This window comes from Pristis pectinata, chromosome 8 (genome assembly GCF_009764475.1).
Source record: "Pristis pectinata isolate sPriPec2 chromosome 8, sPriPec2.1.pri, whole genome shotgun sequence".
Lineage (NCBI taxonomy): Eukaryota > Metazoa > Chordata > Chondrichthyes > Rhinopristiformes > Pristidae > Pristis > Pristis pectinata.
Window position 1 is genome coordinate 16,260,836 of NC_067412.1, and position 18,847 is coordinate 16,279,682.

At 38.4% G+C, this 18,847-nt stretch overlaps 1 protein-coding gene across 1 annotated transcript in view; it reads left to right on the top strand.

The window, feature by feature from the left end:
• Positions 1-18,847, top strand: part of wdr90 (WD repeat domain 90) — a 66,379-nt gene that overhangs the window by 23,291 nt on the left and 24,241 nt on the right. The window contains 14 exon segments of the mRNA XM_052021267.1: positions 320-465; positions 1,499-1,556; positions 2,450-2,568; positions 3,481-3,642; positions 6,514-6,644; positions 8,222-8,338; positions 9,434-9,669; positions 10,774-10,913; positions 11,060-11,187; positions 12,120-12,250; positions 14,091-14,276; positions 15,087-15,197; positions 15,747-15,874; positions 16,700-16,737. Of these exon segments, the coding sequence (XP_051877227.1) occupies positions 320-465; positions 1,499-1,556; positions 2,450-2,568; positions 3,481-3,642; positions 6,514-6,644; positions 8,222-8,338; positions 9,434-9,669; positions 10,774-10,913; positions 11,060-11,187; positions 12,120-12,250; positions 14,091-14,276; positions 15,087-15,197; positions 15,747-15,874; positions 16,700-16,737 (1,831 nt within the window).

Genomic DNA, 18,847 nt, shown 5'->3' on the forward strand with positions numbered 1-18,847 from the left:
TGCCAGCCAGAGCAGTGATGAATGGCTGCACTGATTGCCCAACACCAACCTTCACAGGTAGCGTTTTCACACTGAGCTGTAGGGGACAGGGATTTGCACCAAGTCTCTGGCACAACATCAGGGAGAGCAGGGGTTCGTGCCAGATTCTTGGCACAGTAGTGCGCACCCAAGCGGATGTCTTCTTTTAAAATATAGGAAACTATTACCTGCGAATGTTCAGACTGGAGGACCAAGAGTGCAATAATAAATTGATACCCTCTGGGGTAATTCATTTAAGTTTGCTGTTAAAACACTTTCTCTTTTGTCTGCCTTCTGCCAGGTATCTGCTTTGTCCTTTAATGGCAGCACAACACTACTCGCATCTGCACAAACTGGAAATGTAAGTCTGATCAGAGTTTGGAATTTCAACCAAGGGAACTGCCTGGCAATGTTTAAAACACATGTGCATTCAGTATCATCCCTCAGGTAAGGGTGGGTTGCAGTATTATTTTTTTATTTTCCTCTTTGGTTGGTTATAACTAAAGCAAACTAAGTAGTTAAAGGAACTTTCATTATTCCTCAGATTTTACGTATTTAGTAGATCCTAATGTGCAAAGCTTATGTACAGAAATAATGTACTGAACTTTAATGGATTAATAATTAAACATCCAGTCAGAATATTTATTGTGCGAAATATATTGTACATCTTATTTATTGTTTTCCAATTTCTGTAATCAGAGTAGCCAAGATATTTAATAAGGGGATATTTAATTAACAGATCCTAAAATGTACGAAGGCAGACATTCAAACACTTTAGTTGTATCTTATTTGCATTCCACTATATCTATTCATGTTATGCTGGAAACCATTTTGGATTAACTTTCTCAGTGTATCTTCAACCATATTAATAGTACGTTCAAGTTAAATGAGGGTTGTTAAAAGGCATCAGAAATTATATTCATGTGCTTGGTTGCACATAGGAATGTACCAAATATCAATTACTATGATGGAACATTTGTTGCTGCAACATTACAGTGGAATTACTTTGAACATGTTTACTCATTTAATACCTTTCTTATTCAGTTGTTGGAGTCCCTTGTAAAGTTAATGCCCTTTTATTCCTCAACTATTGTGACCAAAAGGAAGAATATAATTTCCCTGCATACTCTGGATATTTCACATTGTGTAGAATTCCTTATAAGCCATGCAAAACTGTTCTCCTGGTTCATTTGTACTTTTGTTGTCTCTGTGATGCTAAAAGCAATGTTAGAGATGATGTCATTCCTAAAAGAATGCAACTGTGAAATCCCTCTACATACAAAGGCTACAATTATTGAAGCTTTGATATGCTTCCCCAAGCAATTTTGCATTTTTCGTATGAGTTTAGTATGTTTTTTGTTTGAGCCAAATTTATTTGACTCAAATTCTTGAAATTTTGGAACAATTAAAGGTAATGTTTGTCACTTCTAATGATTGGCTCAGATGATAGAAAAGTAAAATAATATTTCTTTTCGTTTAGTTTTTCATTCAATGGGGGAGTACTCTGTGGTGTAGGAAAAGATGGTCATGGTAAAACAGTAAGTACTTCCAAAATTTGTATTTGACACCCTCAGTCATATCTATATACTGATAAATCTAAATAATTAATTGCATTATGAATGGTGCAACTTTATGCAGCACCAAACATTAACATTTCCAAAGCCAAGTATAATGAGAAGGTCATTAGGGCAAGTGAAAGCCAGTAAGTCCAACATCTGAAACATTAAGAAATACCATTAATGATACGACATACAATTAGTGCAATGTTTATAGGTAGTCTTACTGCAATGTTCTATGAAATGAATTTGGCAATCAAACTTTTTTAAAAAATTGAAAAGTGCCTTTTAAATACAGCTGTTAAAGATAGTAATCTTGCTTTTAAATTTCATTGCAATGTTCGTTTGAAAAATTGTTACTGTTATTGAAGTAAAGCTGAAAGTACTTGGTCAATGCTCTGTCACTTTCTCAATCATTTGCTGTTAGCATTTATTGCTTAAATAGAAATATTCAAGCAGTCTAAAGAACTAGAATGTACAAAGAATGTTGATAAGAATTCTTGAATAATGTCACTTTTTTTGGAAAGAGATTCTCTTATTCCACAAGCCTTTTCTATATTTTAAGATCTAGATGAAGAATCATATCATAGGAGTACACGAGTGACTTGAAATTTGATCACAATAAATATTGACTAAGAAAGGCTAAAAAATGTGACAATGAGAGATAATGAACTTAAATCCACAACATCCAAATGATCCAATCTAAACACCACTAGATCTAATGCAACATGTGCTGCTGAACAGGCAAAGAAAACATAGTATAGATCTGAGTGAGAGTTAAAACTGCCAGAGGAGGCAATTACACTTCGTTTTCAATAGAGTCAAAATAAGATATGAGCATTTGAAGTTGTCCTCAAAATAGTTTTTTTTTGCAGATGGTCGTGGTATGGAACACATCAAAGGTAAATCAGGATGGTGAAGTGGTAGTAATGGCAAAAGCTCACACTGAAGTTGATATTCAGGTGATGAAAATAGCTACTTTTGATGATACTAGGTAAGCAGATTAATGCTTTTATCTTGTGAATGATGTATTCCTTTCCCTCTGCCTATAATGTGGTGTTTATCTTTCTTTCCCACAATATTCTATTGACATGTTTCCTTGCATTTCTACTGTGGGTGATAATGCAAGTTGTTTTTCGTTACGCCTTCCAATTTATTTCTGTGTTTTTCATGCTTTCCGATTTAAATCAGGCTGGCTTATATATTAGAACGAGTGAATATGAAGTACTTTGTAAAATAATAGGACTTTTTGTTTGTAACTGGTATATGCAGTCAAAGAAAATGCTATTTCAGCCCAAAAAATTTTTGATGTTTTCTCCCATTCCTCTCATATCCATATTTCACTGTACCTTCGCTCTCTTTTTGTGCACTTATCTAACTTCCTCTTAAAAGTACTTCCTGTGGTTTTGAGTTGCAGAGTCTAACCACTCTGAGTAAAGAAAATTCTCTATTTCCCAACTGGATTTTTAGTAGCTTACTACTATTTACTGCTCCAAAATTTTAAATTTCCCTCCAAGTGGAATTGTTCTGTATGCATCCTTATTGTCCAAGCGATTCATGTCTGTGTCAGGTCTCCTACAAGTTTTTATTCCCTAAAAGGAAAAAAATCTCCAATATTTTCCAATTTTATCTTTAAATTCTTTCTTTACACATTCTTCATTACTTCTATGTCATAGTATTGAGACTAACATAGTTGTCGAAGTGGGCCCTGCCAGTGGAAGTTTAGCATAACCAGTTAAGCATTCTATGCTGCTACATTTTAATTGCTTTGCTTGTCTGTAATGCTGCTTTTAATTATTTGTTCTTGATCCCTCTTCTTTTAATCCACTTATTTTCTAGGGTGTAGATTCTTGATATTTGACTATTGTCTGCCTGTATAGTGATTGCTGAACTTATTGTTTAACAGGATGGTGTCATGCGGAAGAGATAATATTCGTCTGTGGCGAGTTCGAAGTGGGGCACTGCGGTCTTGCCCAGTAAACCTGGGTGAATATCATTGTTTGGCATTTACAGATGTAGCATTTGAAGAGGGGCACCTGGCTGATAAAGACCCTGCAGACAGAACACTGTAAGAGCAAAACATATATAGAAGTGTGCCCAGATCAGTACACCATGATCTAACCTGTGCAGCACTTGCACATGATTTAAGCAGGCCTCCCAATTAACATTGCATGTTCAGTGGCCCCTGTATAATTTTAGACTTTCATTTATTACAGAGCCATTCACAACTTCAGGAAGTCCCAAAGTAAAGCTAATGAAGTATTTTGCAAGAAAGAACACAATTACAACCAAAAAAAAACAAAGTCCATTTCAGTGCATAGTGATCAAAGTGGTCATAGTGTTGCTAAACTGTAATGATTAAGGTTTTGACAGTTGGTTCAAGGACCAAATGGTTGAAGGAAAGAAGCTGTTCTTGAACCTGGTGGTGTGTGACTTCAGGCTTCTGTACCTCTTGCCCAATGGTAGCTGCGAAAAGATGGTGTGGCCCGGATGATGGGGATCTTTGCATGTTGCCTTCTTGAGGCAGCCCCTTGTAGATACTACCAATGGTGGGGAGTGATGTGCCTGTGATGTACTGGACACAGTCCTCTACTCTCTGCAGTTTCTTACATTCCTGCGTTTTCGAATTGCTGCACCAGATCATGATGTAACCAGCCAGGATACTTTCAACAGTACATCTGTAGAAGTTTGTTAGAGTGTTTGGTGACAAGCCAAACCTCCTTGACCTCCTAAGAAAGTAAAGGTGCTGGCGTGCTTTCCTTACGATTGCATCTACGTGCTGGGCCCAGGACAGGTCATTGGATATGTTAACACCCAGGGATTTAAAGCTGCTGACTGTCTCCACCGTTGATCCCCCAGTGTAGACTTGTGCATGCTCACCCTCCATCTCTTCTTCCCCCCCCCCCCCCCCCCCCCCCCCCACCAAGTCAACAATCAGCTCGTTAGTTTTGCTGATGTCGAGCAAGAGGTTGTTGTTGCGGCACCACTCAACCAGTAAGCTGACTCATCGCTACCTATAATTCGTCCAACAACAGTAGTGTTGACGGCAAACTGGAAGATGGCATTGGAGCTGTGCTTAGCCACACAATCATGTATGTACAGAGAGTGGATTGGGGGCCAAACACGCAACCTTGGGGTGCATCTATGTTGATGATCAGCGAGGACCACATTTTGTTACTAATCCTCGCTGATTGAGGTCTGCCGATGAAGTCGAGTATGCAGTTGCAGAGGGAGGTACAAAGGCCCAAGTCTTGAAGCTTGATGACGAATTTGGATGGCATGATTGTGTTGTAGTTAATGAACAGCAGCCTGACGTATGAGTTCCTGTTGTCTAGATGGTTCAGAACAGAGTGAAGAGCCAGGGAAATCGCATCTGTTGTTGACCTATTGTGGCAGTAAGGAAATTGGAGTGCATTGGGGAAGACTAATCATTGAACTGGAACTTAAGTATGGGTTACTTAGAAATTGTAATTTTTCAGCATGGCATATTTTTTTGGATCAGAAATAACGGGTAATTGTTTTCATTGCCTGCAGGAGCCAATCATCTGTCCCTTGTGACAGATCCTTCTGTGACATAATGCCATTTGTGGTGGTACTTGGATTGGGTTCAGAATAGGGGAAAAATAACAACATCAGGCTAAGCCATGCATCTGCAACTGGAACTGTCAAAGTCATTACATATTTAAAACACCACATTTCCTAATGTCTCAACTTAAAAAAAACTATCAAAACTTTAAAAAATATCAATTAAAACCAAAACTCTTGCCAAAGTAAGTACACTCAAGCAATTAAAAAAAATTAAACACTTACATAAATTTTCACTGTAAATGGAGGTAGCTTCTCACAATTTTAGAATCAAACCACATGGAAACAAACCCTTCAGCTCACCGTGTCTTTGCTGACCATCAGGCACCCATATACACAAACTTTTTTATTCTCCCTTCAATTCCACCCCTTCCCCCAACTTACCTACATACTTGAGACACCTGGAGGAAACTCATGATTACAGGAAGACTGTGCAAACTCCACACAGACAGCACCAAGGTCAGGTTTGAACCTGAATATCTGGAGCTGTGAAGCAGCAGCTCTACCAGTTATACCACGGCACTGCACATGTACTCCCACGGTGAGCTTCATGCTTCCACAGTGGGTTTCATGGAAAGCTCATTCATAAGAAGAACAGTAAACTATTGACCACAACTTCAGGAGTTCAGCATTCTTGTGGAAATGCGAAAGTTGCACATAGTTGCTCAGGAAATGTCAACATTTTGCCATTTTATTCTTTCTTTAGAATTGTGAATTTTAATCAAGAAAACTTATAAAAGTTTTTTAACAGAATTGCCAAGGAGATTTAATGAGGCAATTATTTGCATTCTTTTCACCCAGGATGCTCTGACAGTTATCTCACAACTATGTTACTTACCAGCCATTGTTGTGCTTGGTGATTCTGGAGAGGACGTCAGTACTCTTAGCTTTCAATTCAGTCATGGAAACTTTATGCTCTGAAATTGAATACCATTATGTAGACTTGAGCACAAATCTAATCAGAGGCTCCAGTATAGTGCTGAGAATGTACTGCACTGTTTGTGATGTCATCATCTCGATAAGACGTTGTATTGTTGACTATTTTGATTAAAGATTCATTCCGAAGAAGAGCAAGGTTGCTATCCTCTATGCTAGGCAATATTTATCCCTCAACTGTCATTACTAATGCATAATATCTACTATTGTTCATGGTTTCATGTTTGCTGTGTGCAGAATTTACTGCTGTGTTTCCTGTGCTGCATCAGTAATTCCACTCCAAAAGTTCAGTGTTGCTGTAAAGCACAAGGATGGCCTGAAGTTAAATGAATGCAGGTTTTCTTTTAATCAGATTGCAGTTTGATGTGATAACCAATTTGAATACAAGCTATTTATTTGTTTTTCTGTACAATTTCAGCTTTGCATGCAGTAAAAGTGGACACATCATTGAAATCGATTATAAAAATGTTGTTATTAAGAAAGCACGTCGCTTGTTTCCCTCACAGCAAAACCACTCGCACCAGCCGGAAACAGTGACGTTGAATACAGGTGAGAAGCTACATTTCTGTGCAAGGTGAATAACTTATCTATAGGAATGTGCATAGAAAATGCAATTAAATGAAACTTCATTAGAGAATAGTAAATGCTTGAAAATGTATTCTATTGCACTAGTCGTTTGAACTGAATTGTTTGACATTTGTCTATTGTACAGTTCGCATCTATTTCATGGAAGGGAAAACATTTGTGAATTCATGGAGCAATAGTGTAGAAGTTTGATTTTTTTTCCCCTCCTTCCCCCACCTCCACCTTTCTAAATGAAGATTACTGTTCAAAGACTAAATTATGATAAGCTAACAAAAAAGTCTTATATTTTCCAATTCAGAGGTGAATGTTAGGGTAATGCAAAGCCACGTAACAAGGAGAAGTAACCAGATAAATGAGTTGGCTATATTTCTATTATTATGCAAAGCTATCGTCATTTCTCCTCGTGGCCACTGAGAAACCCATGCAAAACAGAATTCTGCTATAATTTGGCAAAAGGTTGATGTCAGGAATGTGTCAAATGCAAAAAGTTTGGAACAGTTTGGGATGTGTTTGGATTCCATGATGATGAGGGGAGGCAAAATAGTGCAGTTGATGCTGGTGGTGGGTGTTCAACCATAAATATGTATTATTAACATAAACTTGCCTTTTGAATGAGTGTTCCATTTCTGATGTATAATTGAAAGCAATTGTATTGCACCATAAAATCCAGAAGGTGGTGCTGTGCTGCATTTGTGCTTTAAATGGAGTAAGGCATTGTTGGGCTAATATAACAAAGTGTGGCGACTCACCGTCTAGTTGGGCGAACCGGCTCGGCAGTCGGGTCGCGCGGCGTCGGAGCGACGAGGCCCAAGATGGCGGCGGGCCTTGTCTTTCCGAGCGACGGGGAGAACTCGCGTGCGGGAAAGTCCTGATGACGTAGGACTTACGTCATTGCCGGTTGTTTTGGGCGGGAACATTCTCCCCTTAAAGGGCCCATGCAAGGCGGGAAAATAAACCAGTTCTGTTTGGCAATCCTCCGAGTAGAGTCTTGTTTTATTCCGCGGTAGCAACCGCTACAAAAGATTATTGTCCATTTATCTTTGATATAATTTATAATCTTAAATCTAAGTTCAGACTTTTGAATGTGAACTTTTAGAAATTTTTTAAATCCATGAGTTATGCCAATATGTGAGATACCAGTGAGCCTGTTTGTTAAGGACCTTACAGATGAATATCTTCATTTGTAAGAATAAAAACTCACCTTTCAGAAATTGTTTCATTTTCCAAGTAGTACTCTATATTAGAAATAGTTTGTCTAACAGATGGTCCAGGTTATTGATGGTCCAGCTCATTGGTGAGAGCTTTACAGAAATGGTGTTTTTCCACAAAGTTACCATCAAACAATGATCATTTTGTTCCATTGCTGCCTGAATATATGTTATAGCAATAGGCAGGTAAGTGCAAATGAAGATAGGTAGAAGCATGTATGTAGTTATAAGAATATGTAGATTTGTATTGGTGCTTGCAGTTTAGAACATAAATGCTTCTATAATCTTCTAAACACCTAAAATTAAAATATTAAATTTTCTTTTAAATTTTAGGTACTGGGATTGCCATCAATAGCATCAGTGTTTCTGCTGCTTTCTGTGCCACAGGATCTGATGATGGTTACTTGCGTCTTTGGCCCTTAGATTTCTCCACTGTCTTTCTTGAAGCAGGTGACCGTTTTGATAGCAATCTTCACATCAAAAAGATTTTTTTTATTTGGTTTTGTTCAAGTTATCAAAACTTCAGATTGATTTGTAAAATTGAGTCTTTGCTGCCTTTATATGCATCATCCCAAAGTCAGAATAGAAAACCAACCTTTGCCAGGCCCTCTGTAAGCTAGATTTTAGAGTTTGCCCAAGTTCAGATCATGTAATTCAAGCTACCCTGTATAAGTTTTTTCACCTTGGTGAAGCAAATGTCCATGTAGATGAAGAGAAAGTTCTGAAATGGGACATGAGTTGTTCCAAGGTATTACCTAGAAGACCTATTTGCATTCATGGTTCATGAGATGATTGCAGAAAGGTAAGCAACTATCATTGGGGTTCTGCGCTTTCTGGAAAAATAATTGAATGTGGTTCAGTGAATGACTGTGCAGTGATCTGCTAAAGATGACTTTGTACTTAGACCTGCTACATAGAATTCTGTTGCTCAGTAGGTCACTTAAAAAAGTTCCTTAAACATCTTTTCATCTTGGAAAAATTGATAGTTATTATTTGGTCATTAGACAACTGTGACTATCTGACTGAACAAATGAGAATTAAGTAGGTTCTTGGTCCACGTATTTGTTTTTGGAGGTTCAAAATACCTGCAGTCCATGTACCTCTGCAAATTTTGGTCTTTTGAAGTTCACTGATGCAACATGGACTACTAAATATGTCACTTAGTTGTATAGGGGTTGGAAGTTTTTACATCCATCTCTAAAGAATATTGTAGGACTCTATCAGGTAGCCTGACTCTAGTTGCAAACATGGCATGAGAGTGTTTCCTTTCTACCAGGCAACTATTAAACTTACTGATGTAGATTTCTCAGAAATTTATTTTGCACTTCTCCTCATGCTAGACACTCATTTGACCAAATGGGAAGCTGGTACAAAAACAGGTTTCTGATGTACTTTGTTCATGGGGTATTGGTGGTGGAATGGTCTTATTCTCTTATCATGGATTATGAGTTTTTAAAATTATTTTGTTAGAATTGCAGCATGATACAAGTTGGTAAATAAGTGGCTGACCATTCAGAATTACTAACCCTTGCATCTATCTTTTAGAACATGAAGGTAGTGTCAGCTTTGTAAGCATTGACTCCAATGGGCTGAAAGTGCTGGCTGCAACTACTACAGGTAATCTTGGATATCTGGATATACCCAGCAGAGGCTACACTACACTAATGAGATCACATATGAATAAAATTCTGGCTTTCTCAGTGGATGGTATAAGGAGACATCTTGTTACTGTATCTGAAGACTGCACTATCCGAGTATGGGACTTAGATTCTATGCAACAGGTGTGTATGCAGGACCAGAAATTAAAAGACATTGAATCTGTGTCTTTATGTGTGTATTTGGAAGCTTCCTTTTTATATAAAAATGATTGATTGTTTTAATTTGTTGTCACTGATCTCTTATGTTTTTAAATCTAGGAAAAAACAACAAAAGTAACATTGGTTGCAAATCTGTTGAATAGGTATAGGGTTAGAGAAATACTGTAACTGCTTGGTTCATTGCTTCATGACTAGTTCTCTGAGAAGTGTTTCACTTTGGAAGATGATGTTTGAGTGGTGATGGTAATGCAGTTGAATGTCAGATGATGGTGGTTAGATTCTCTCTTGTTGGAGATGGTCATTGCCTGGCGCTTGTGTGGCATGAATGTTACTTGCCACTTATTAGCCCATGTTTGAATATTGTCTAAGTCTTGCTGCATGCTGGCATAGGCTACTTCATTTGTTAAGTAGTTGCAAATGGAATGAAGGGTGTGCAATCATCAGTAAAGTTATCTTTTCTGGCCTCATGGAAGGAAGGACACTGATGAAGTGGTTGAAGATGATTGGACTGAGGATACTGCTCTGCAGTAATGTCCTGGGGCTGGAATGATTGATTTCCAACAGACCCAGTTGTCTTCCTTTGATGCAGATATGACTCCAACCACTGAAGTGTTTCCTTTGGATGCTCTTTGACTTCAATTTTAGCAAGGCATCTTGATGCCAAACTTGGTCAAATACTGCCTGTCAAAGTCAGTTACTCTCACCCCACCACTGGAATTCAGCTATTTAAGGCCACGTTTGGGCCAAAGATGTAATGAAGCCAGGATTTGAGTGGATCAAGCAAAAGCCAAATTGGGCATCAGTGAGTAGGTTATTGGTAAGTACCCTTTGAGAGCACTGACTATAGTTTCACTACTGTGACTAGACGTGGTAGGGATGAAGAGCTTTCATCTGATCCATTGGTTGTGAGATTGCTTAGCTCCATTTCATTCTGTTTTGTATTTTCAAAACTAATTTTTAAAGACTACACAAGAGGGAAGGGATTAGTTTAGCTTCAGAAGTGACATGTTGATTTACAAGTCATTAATGGAGTTGTCTTGAAATGGAATGTGTTTTCTTTATGAACAGTTATATGACTTCGTGAGTGCTGAAGAGACTCCATGTGCTGTTACTTTTCATCCGTTGCAGCAAGTTTTTGCTTGTGGATTCAGCAGTGGAGTGATTCGAATTTTTAATGTGGGAAATTCTAGTCTCCTGGCTGAACAGCGGTGAGAATTCAGTTTTACTGTTAATGAGCTTTTTTTTTTATTTCGTATCATATTTTCAGCAGCATATCTTGTTTGCCCTGCATTGGTTTTGAGCAAATGAATGAGATTTCCCAAATTTTGCTGATATTTGTCTGGTCTTCAGGCAGGCATAGAGGACAAGTGATTGGACTTACATTTTCTCCCAATGGGGAGTATATGTACAGCGCTGGTTCTCTGGGTTCATTAGCTCTGTACGATGCTACTAAGGAGGATCATCATGTTATTAGGATCCTGGGTAAGTTGTACCACTTACGTGAAAAGTCAAAGAGTTAAATTCTTGGACTAGAAGCTAGAGGCCTGACAATTGATTTGGAGACATTAAATTGCACTTTGACAGCTGTGAACTTTAACAAATCCTGAATAAAGAGCTGTCATCAGTAATAGTAACAATGAAATTGCTGGATTCCTGCTTTTAGAAAAAAAAACATCTGGTTTACTCATCTCGGATGGAAATGTGCCTGTATCTATCCCTGGACCTACAGCAATGTGGATGACTGTTAACAGCCCTCTGAAATATCCTAGCAAAGTTAAAGAAACAAAGGACTAGAGATGCTGGAATATCTCAATGAGAAACACTATGATGCTGGAGGAACTCGGCGGAAGTGGCAGAGAATGATGTGTTGGATACTTAGGCTGGTAGGATGAAATGTGAGGATAAGGGGGACCCTATCCCTGTTGGGGGTTAAAGTGGCGGAGAATGATATGTTGGATACGTAGGCTGGTAGTCGAATTCCTCCATCATCACAGTGTTTTTCATCCTAGCAAAGTTAGTTAAGGATAACCAGGAAATACAGCCCTAATCTTTCTCGCTCTGCAGTTTTTAAAATCTAAATTGCAGTAGCCTATATCCTATAAAGTGCAAATTATTGCCATGCATGGAGAAAATTGGGTAGGGAAGATCATAATGGAGGTCCTCAATTACAAAATAATATGGAAAAAAAGGCAGAAATATGACCATTTCTGGTCCCTATCCTTACTGACCAAGTAATACTTTATGTGCCTGTCCTAAAAGAAAGCTATTGGTATGGGTTTATTATTGTCACTTGTACCGAGGTACAGTGAAAAGCTTGTCCTACAAACTGATCTCACATGGAGATAAATGTGCCAAATGATGCTTTAATCTTTAACTAAAAGTAATTGATCAATATGTTTTCACTGTTGTTTCAGGTAATGTTGTGGCAAGAGGCAGTTACTATGGTCCAGATGCATTAACAGTGAGCAGTGATAGCTGTTATTTGGCTTTTGTGGGCCCATCTGAATATATTGTCACTGTAATGGATGCTCACTCACTAGATGAGGTAATCTGCTGTAGTTCTTCACAACAATATTATCCTCATAACAAGTGAATCAATGAACTGCTAAATGAAGTATTTTTTTGTAATTATTTGTAAGCTTGGAGCATAAGTAGAATGTCTTTCTCCAGTTCTTGCCAGTGTCATTTTGGCTTCTTGGTAAACAAAACTCGCCCTTGTGAGAATGTATTTACTGTAAAGGAGTATCTGCCATTATCCTACTATGTAGCAGCAACATTAAGAACATGTATGTAGTGGTTAGCACAACGCTATTACAGCGCCAGCAACCCGGGTTCCATTCCGGCCGCTGTCTGCAAGGAGTTTGTAATTTCTCCCGAGTCTGTGTGGATTTCCTCCAGGTGCTCCCACGTTCCAAAGACGTACGGGTTAGGAAGCTGTGGGCATGCTCTGTTGGCGCTGGAAGTGTGGCGACACTTGCAGGCTGCCCCCAGAGCACTCTACGCAAAAAGATGCATTTCACTGTGTGTTTTGATGTACATGTGACTAATAAAGATATCTTATAAATTTGCTTGAGGGATCAAAGCTGTGAAAATTGTGACTGCTGTTTGAGATATTGGTTGTGATGAGTATGGATTGATTTTTTTTCTCTCATTGAACCAACCACTGCAGTATTTCACCAAGATGTTTCCTGGGATGAGGACTGTCGTTATAATGAGAGATTGGATAGGCTGGGTTTATTCTCACTGCAACATCAGAGGCTGTGGTGTGCCCTTGTAGAAGTTTATAAAATTATGAGGGGCATGGATAAAATAGTCGGAGTCTTTTTCCCAGGGCACGGGAGTCTAGAACTAGAGGGCATAAGTTAATGGTGAGAGGGGAGAAATTTAAAGGAGATATGAGGGGTAAGTTTTTCTACACAGTGGATGATCATTACCAGGAACGAGCTGTTAGGGGGAGATACAGTGACAACCTTTAAAAGGCATTTTGACAGGTACTTGGATAGGAAAGGCCAAGGGAGGTAAGGATCTAATGCATTCAAATGAGATAAGCATAGACAGACATCATGGTCGGCATCGACAAGTTGGGCTGAAAGGACCCATTTTTGTGCTGCACTATTCAATTATTCTATGATTCTATTTGTAGTGATAGTGATACCATAATAGAATTAAACAAGGAACTCTGAGAAATTAACCTTGAAACAGAAAAATTAAATCTAAGTGCAGTGTTTTGTGACTTGGAGTAGAATATAGAAGTCATGATGTTCTCATAGATGTGCCACCTTCACAGCAAATATGGTCATGAAGCAGGGAGATGTTATCAAAGCAAGTTTGTTGAGTTACTGATGCATTTTGTAGATACTAAGCAGTGGTGGGGAGGGTGGCTTTTGAGTTCATTGCTACATGCAGTGATTAAGTGAATTGTTGTGTCCTGGGTTATGTCAGCTTGTTTGTTGTTACCACTGCACCCATCGAGTCAATTGGTGAGTACTCAATCACACTCCCAACTTGAGTCATGTAAATGGTGCAGAGGCTTTGAAACAAAAGTTCCCCTTAACACTTACACCTTTCGATCTCTCACCTTTTGAAAATAACTTTTTTTTCACTTCTGACCAAAGTGGTTGATGCACTTTTTTCCACATATGTTGTCCTCGGGTCTGTGATGAATCAGTGATTTTGTGACCACATCCCCCTCTAAAAAATGTGTGCATGATTCAGGTTTTGTTGGTGACCTAGAACTTGTTTTTTTTAATGGATCAGTTAACAATGTTGGATAATTTCTGAAACTAACTCATTCCCAGGATATGACGACTACAATATATGTTTTTCTGTATTGTTCGTATTGTACCTGCAGGAGTTTTTCTCTATTCACGTTTTGTTTTATATAGTTAATGCTTGTCGATGTCAGTATTCTGGACCTGGAGACAACCACCCTTGACACAGCTATTAAAGTGTGCTATCCTCCTGCTACAGTCAAACAGCTTCTCGTGACTACATCCTCTAAGATACTATGGTTGAATGCAAAAAGTGGAAGATTGATTCGAGAGGTACATTTTCATAGCATATCATATAAAGTTAGTGGGTCCTTGACTATTTGTAATTGTGCCACTGGAAGGAAAAAATACTGCATTATTATAAAAATACCGTCATAGATTTTGCATCATTAGAAATGTATTTACAGTTCCACGGTGGCTCAGCTGATCAAGGAGTGAATAATTGCCACAGACTGGTCGTGAAGATTCTGGATCCAGTCGTTGAGTCATTGCTAATTCAGCCAGATAGCTCTTTGTTATCTAAATTAAAATCTGCACCTGTCATGTATCCTTTCATGTGACACCTTTGTGCTGGCATTGGCTTATATATAGTGAGTTCAAGGAAGTACGAGTCTGTTCCAAGTTTGAGCAATGGAAACCACCATTGATGTTGAATTTCCTGAAGCCATTTCAGGTATGAATTCAATGGAAAACAAATCAAAGGTTATGGCTATTCCCAGGAGTAATCCAAAACAGCAGCAGCATAAACAAACTTCAATCAGTGATATCATATCCTCTAAGATTACTTTAAATTCAATTTTATCATCTTAGTAATGTTAATTAACGTAAATTTGCAGGTCCTTACTGGTTTTGGCAGTTGACCTCTTTAGGAAAATATGTTCTCCAAATACTGGAAGAAATTGTTGAATTAAACCTATTAATTCAAAGTCTTGAGTTTCATTTCCATTTCTAAAACTGTTAGGAATAATCAAATCTTCTATTGACTTTAATCTATGCACAAATGAAATTTAGTCTTTATCTATTTGGTGTTGATTATTTACATATACTGTACTTTTCAAGCTGTCTTAATAATTAGGCTGCGTTGTTCCAACAGATGTGTAATGTTCACAGACAATCCCCTCATCTTTAGCTGTGAGTGAGGATGTTCGGTATCTACTGACGACTGGGGAGAAGGTCATTAAAATCTGGGATTATCATATGAAACTGGAAATTAATTTCCAGGTATGAAATTCCAATCTCTTATTTCTGAATGAAGAACAGAAATACTTATGAAACGTTCTAAGATTTCACATTAAAGAGGAGGGAGAAACGGAAGTTACTTTAAAAATTATTTTCTTACACTCCCCCCACCGCCCGACCAACCAAACTGTGTAATCACCTCCATATGTGACATAAAGTGAAAAGAAAAGGTCAGATTCCTGTAAGTGGGGCTTGATCGGTGTTACATTTTGAGCTGTGAAGACCTTTTCCAAAGTGATTTGGGTGCCCTGACTTTGTTTACTCAAAACTGTCATTTTTTTGTTCATTCTAATGCAGTAGCTGACTTCACACACTTTGATTGTTCTTTTCAAGTTCATTTCAACACATTGGATAGTTTTTCTGGTTCATTTAACATCCAATTTTTAGACTGCATGTGGTCTACAAACCGCTGATGCACATCTATTTGTTTTTAACTGCTAGCTTTTTAATTTTGGTCCACCCTCTTTACAATTTCACATCAGGTACTTTTCAAGGAAGTTTTCCTTCCTATTTTTGTTTCTATTTTATTAGATGTTCATTGGGCATTCTGAATCAATTCAACAAGCTGCTTTTACTCCAGATCAGTTAAGTGTAATTAGTGTTGGAGATGCAATATTTATCTGGGATTTCCTTGCTGCTGCTCTGGATCAAGAGGCAAAGTAAGTAAAATCTTATTGGTATTCTTTATACAAGAGAAACTCTTTGGCTTCTTTCAGTGTTGATGGCTGTACCATTGTGGGTTCATGGAACTGCCTTGCTAGAACTTAATTTGGATAGATTCAAATGTGTCTGTCTACAAGTGAGCAATTAGATTTCTAACTTCCAGATATTTTGTAGTGAACAAACCATTTTAGAAAGGAGTTTAAGTATGTATATAAGAATTAGGAATAAGAGTAGATCATGTAGCCCTTTGCACTTGTTCCGCCATGGGCCTTAATTGGGTGACCTTTTATCTTTAAAACTGTGATGCCTAGTTCTGGATTTTGCCACATCCTCTTCAGAACCACACTGTCAAGACCCTCAGGATGTTGTATGCTTCAATCAAGTCCCCTTTCAACAGCTAGGCTTGTAACTCTAGCAAATATAAGTCTAGCCTACCCAAGTTTTCCTCATAGGGCAACCTGTCCATTCCAAGTTTTAGTCTAGTAAATCATCTCTCAATTGCTTCAAATTTGTTAGCATTCTTCCCGAAATAAAGAGACCAATACACAGTATTCCAAATATGGTCTCACTATTGCTCCTTAAAACTGAAGCATAACCTATCCACTTTAGTATTCAATTCCCCCAGCAGTAAGCAATGACATTCTGTTAGCTTTTCCAAATACTCGCAGTAGGTGCTAGCCTTTGACAAATCTTGCACTAGGGCACTTAGAACTCTCTGCATCTCAGAACTCTATAATTTCTCACCATTTAGATAACATTATGTTACAGTTTATAGTGTATTGTTTATTGATGTTTTTAATCATTTCTATTTTTCCCCACAGTCTTCCCTCAAATCAACTAAATGAGCGTCAGAGTCTCGGTGAGATTTCAGCACTTAAAAACTATCTATTTCAGTTTTAGTAGTAACAAGACAAAAAGTACTTGTCTCTGGCTAATAGTTTTGTAGAGAACTGCCAGTGATATTTTCCTAATGGTCAGCTTATCTGTGCATTTAAACACATAAGTCAGAGATGAGCTGGATGTCAGAGTCATACAGCATGGAAAACAGGGCCGTTCAGCCCAACTCGTCCATGCTGACTAAGTTGCCTAACTGAGCTAGTCCTATTTGCATGCATTTGGCCCATATTCCTCGAAAGCTTTCCTATCCATGTACATGTCCAAATATATTTTAAATGTCATAATTGTACCTGCCTCTACCACTTCTTCTGGCAGCTCGTTCCATATACATGCCACCCTCTGTGTGGAAAAAGTTGCCCCTCAGATCCCTTTTAAGTCTTTCCACTCTCACTTTAAACATAGGCCCTCTACCTTGGGGAAAAGACTGTGGCTATTCACCTTGTCTATGCCCCTTGTGATTTTATTAAACCTCTATATGGCTCCTATGCTCCAGGGTTAAAGTCTAACCTGTCCAGCCTCTCCTTATAATTCAAACCCTCCGATCCTGATAAAATGATGCCTTCTTCAGCACCTTTCCAGCTGTGTTGCCACTTTTGAGGAACTATGTACCTGTACCCCAAGGTCTCCCTGTTCTACAAACACTCCCTAGGACCCTACCATTTACTGTGCAAGTCCTGCACTGGTTTGTCTTTCCAAACTGCAACACCTCACATTTATCTGAATTAAACTCCATCTGCCATTCCTTGGCCCAGTTGACCAATTAATCAAGATCCCATTATAATCTTAGACAACCTTCTTCATTGTCCACTATACCACAAATTTTAGTGTCTACAGAGTTATTAATCATGCTGCCTACATTCCTATCCAAATCGTTAATATAATTGAAGTACAATGGTGGACCCAGCACCAATCCCTGCAGCACACTGCTGCCACAGGCCTCCAATCTGCAAAACAACCCTCTACTACCACCCTCTATCTCCTGCAATTAAGCCAATTTTGTATCTAATTGGCTAGCTTGCCTTGGATCCCACACGACCTAATCTTCCGGACCCAGCCTACCCTACAGTAGCTTATCAAAGGCCTTGCTAAACTCCATGTCAGGATGTCAGCATACTTTGCATCTGGTCCCCAGCATTGTCTGGCAAAGCAGTGCAATCCATTTAGATAGAAATTGTGAGCAGCTGGGCCCTCAATACTGGTCCCTGTGACCTCCACTGATTACAGCCTTGCAACCTGAAAATGACCCATTTATTCTTGCTCTCTGTTTTCTATCCATTAACCCATTCTTATTCCATGGCAACACCATATACTTTATATTGGTTTAATAATTATTTGTGTGACATCTTACTGCAATGTATTCTGAGAGTCCAAATAGATCCATCAGCATGCTTCCCCTTGTCTCTTCTGCTAGTTACATTTTCAAAACACACTTAACAGATTGGTCAAACATGATTTCCCTTTCATAAACCCATTTGACTCTTACCCAATCCTATTAGTTTTCTCTAAGTGCCCGAATGCTACGTTCTTAACAGATTCCAGCATTTCACTAGTACCAAGGTCAGGCTAACTAGTCCAATATTATGCAGTTTTTCTCTCCCATTTTTTTCTTAAGTAGCGGGCCTACTTTGCTACTTTGAGTTTTTGGGAGCCATTCTAGAATCTATGGAACTTTGGAAGAAGACAGCCAAAATCCACAATATCAGACCCTGGGATGTAGTGCCTTTCACCCCCCATTAATTTTTCCATTTTTTTTTGCTAATGCTAAATTCTTTGATCTCCATATTCACTCTTGATTGCAGTTCCTCCTATTTTTGGAAGGATTTTTCTCTGACTTTCCTTGAAGATAGGCTGAAAGTATTTGTTAAATTTCTCTGCTGTTTTCCTTACTCCCAATTAATTTTTTTCTACCTCAGTCTGCAAGAGTCTCATATTAAGCTATTGCTGATCTGTTCTTTTTCATATATCTGTATCTGTAGATGTTTTTACTGTCTGTTTCTGTTTCTTGCTAGACTACTCTTGTATTCTAATTTCCTTTTCTTCATCAATGCCCTTGGCCCTCCTTTGCAAAATTC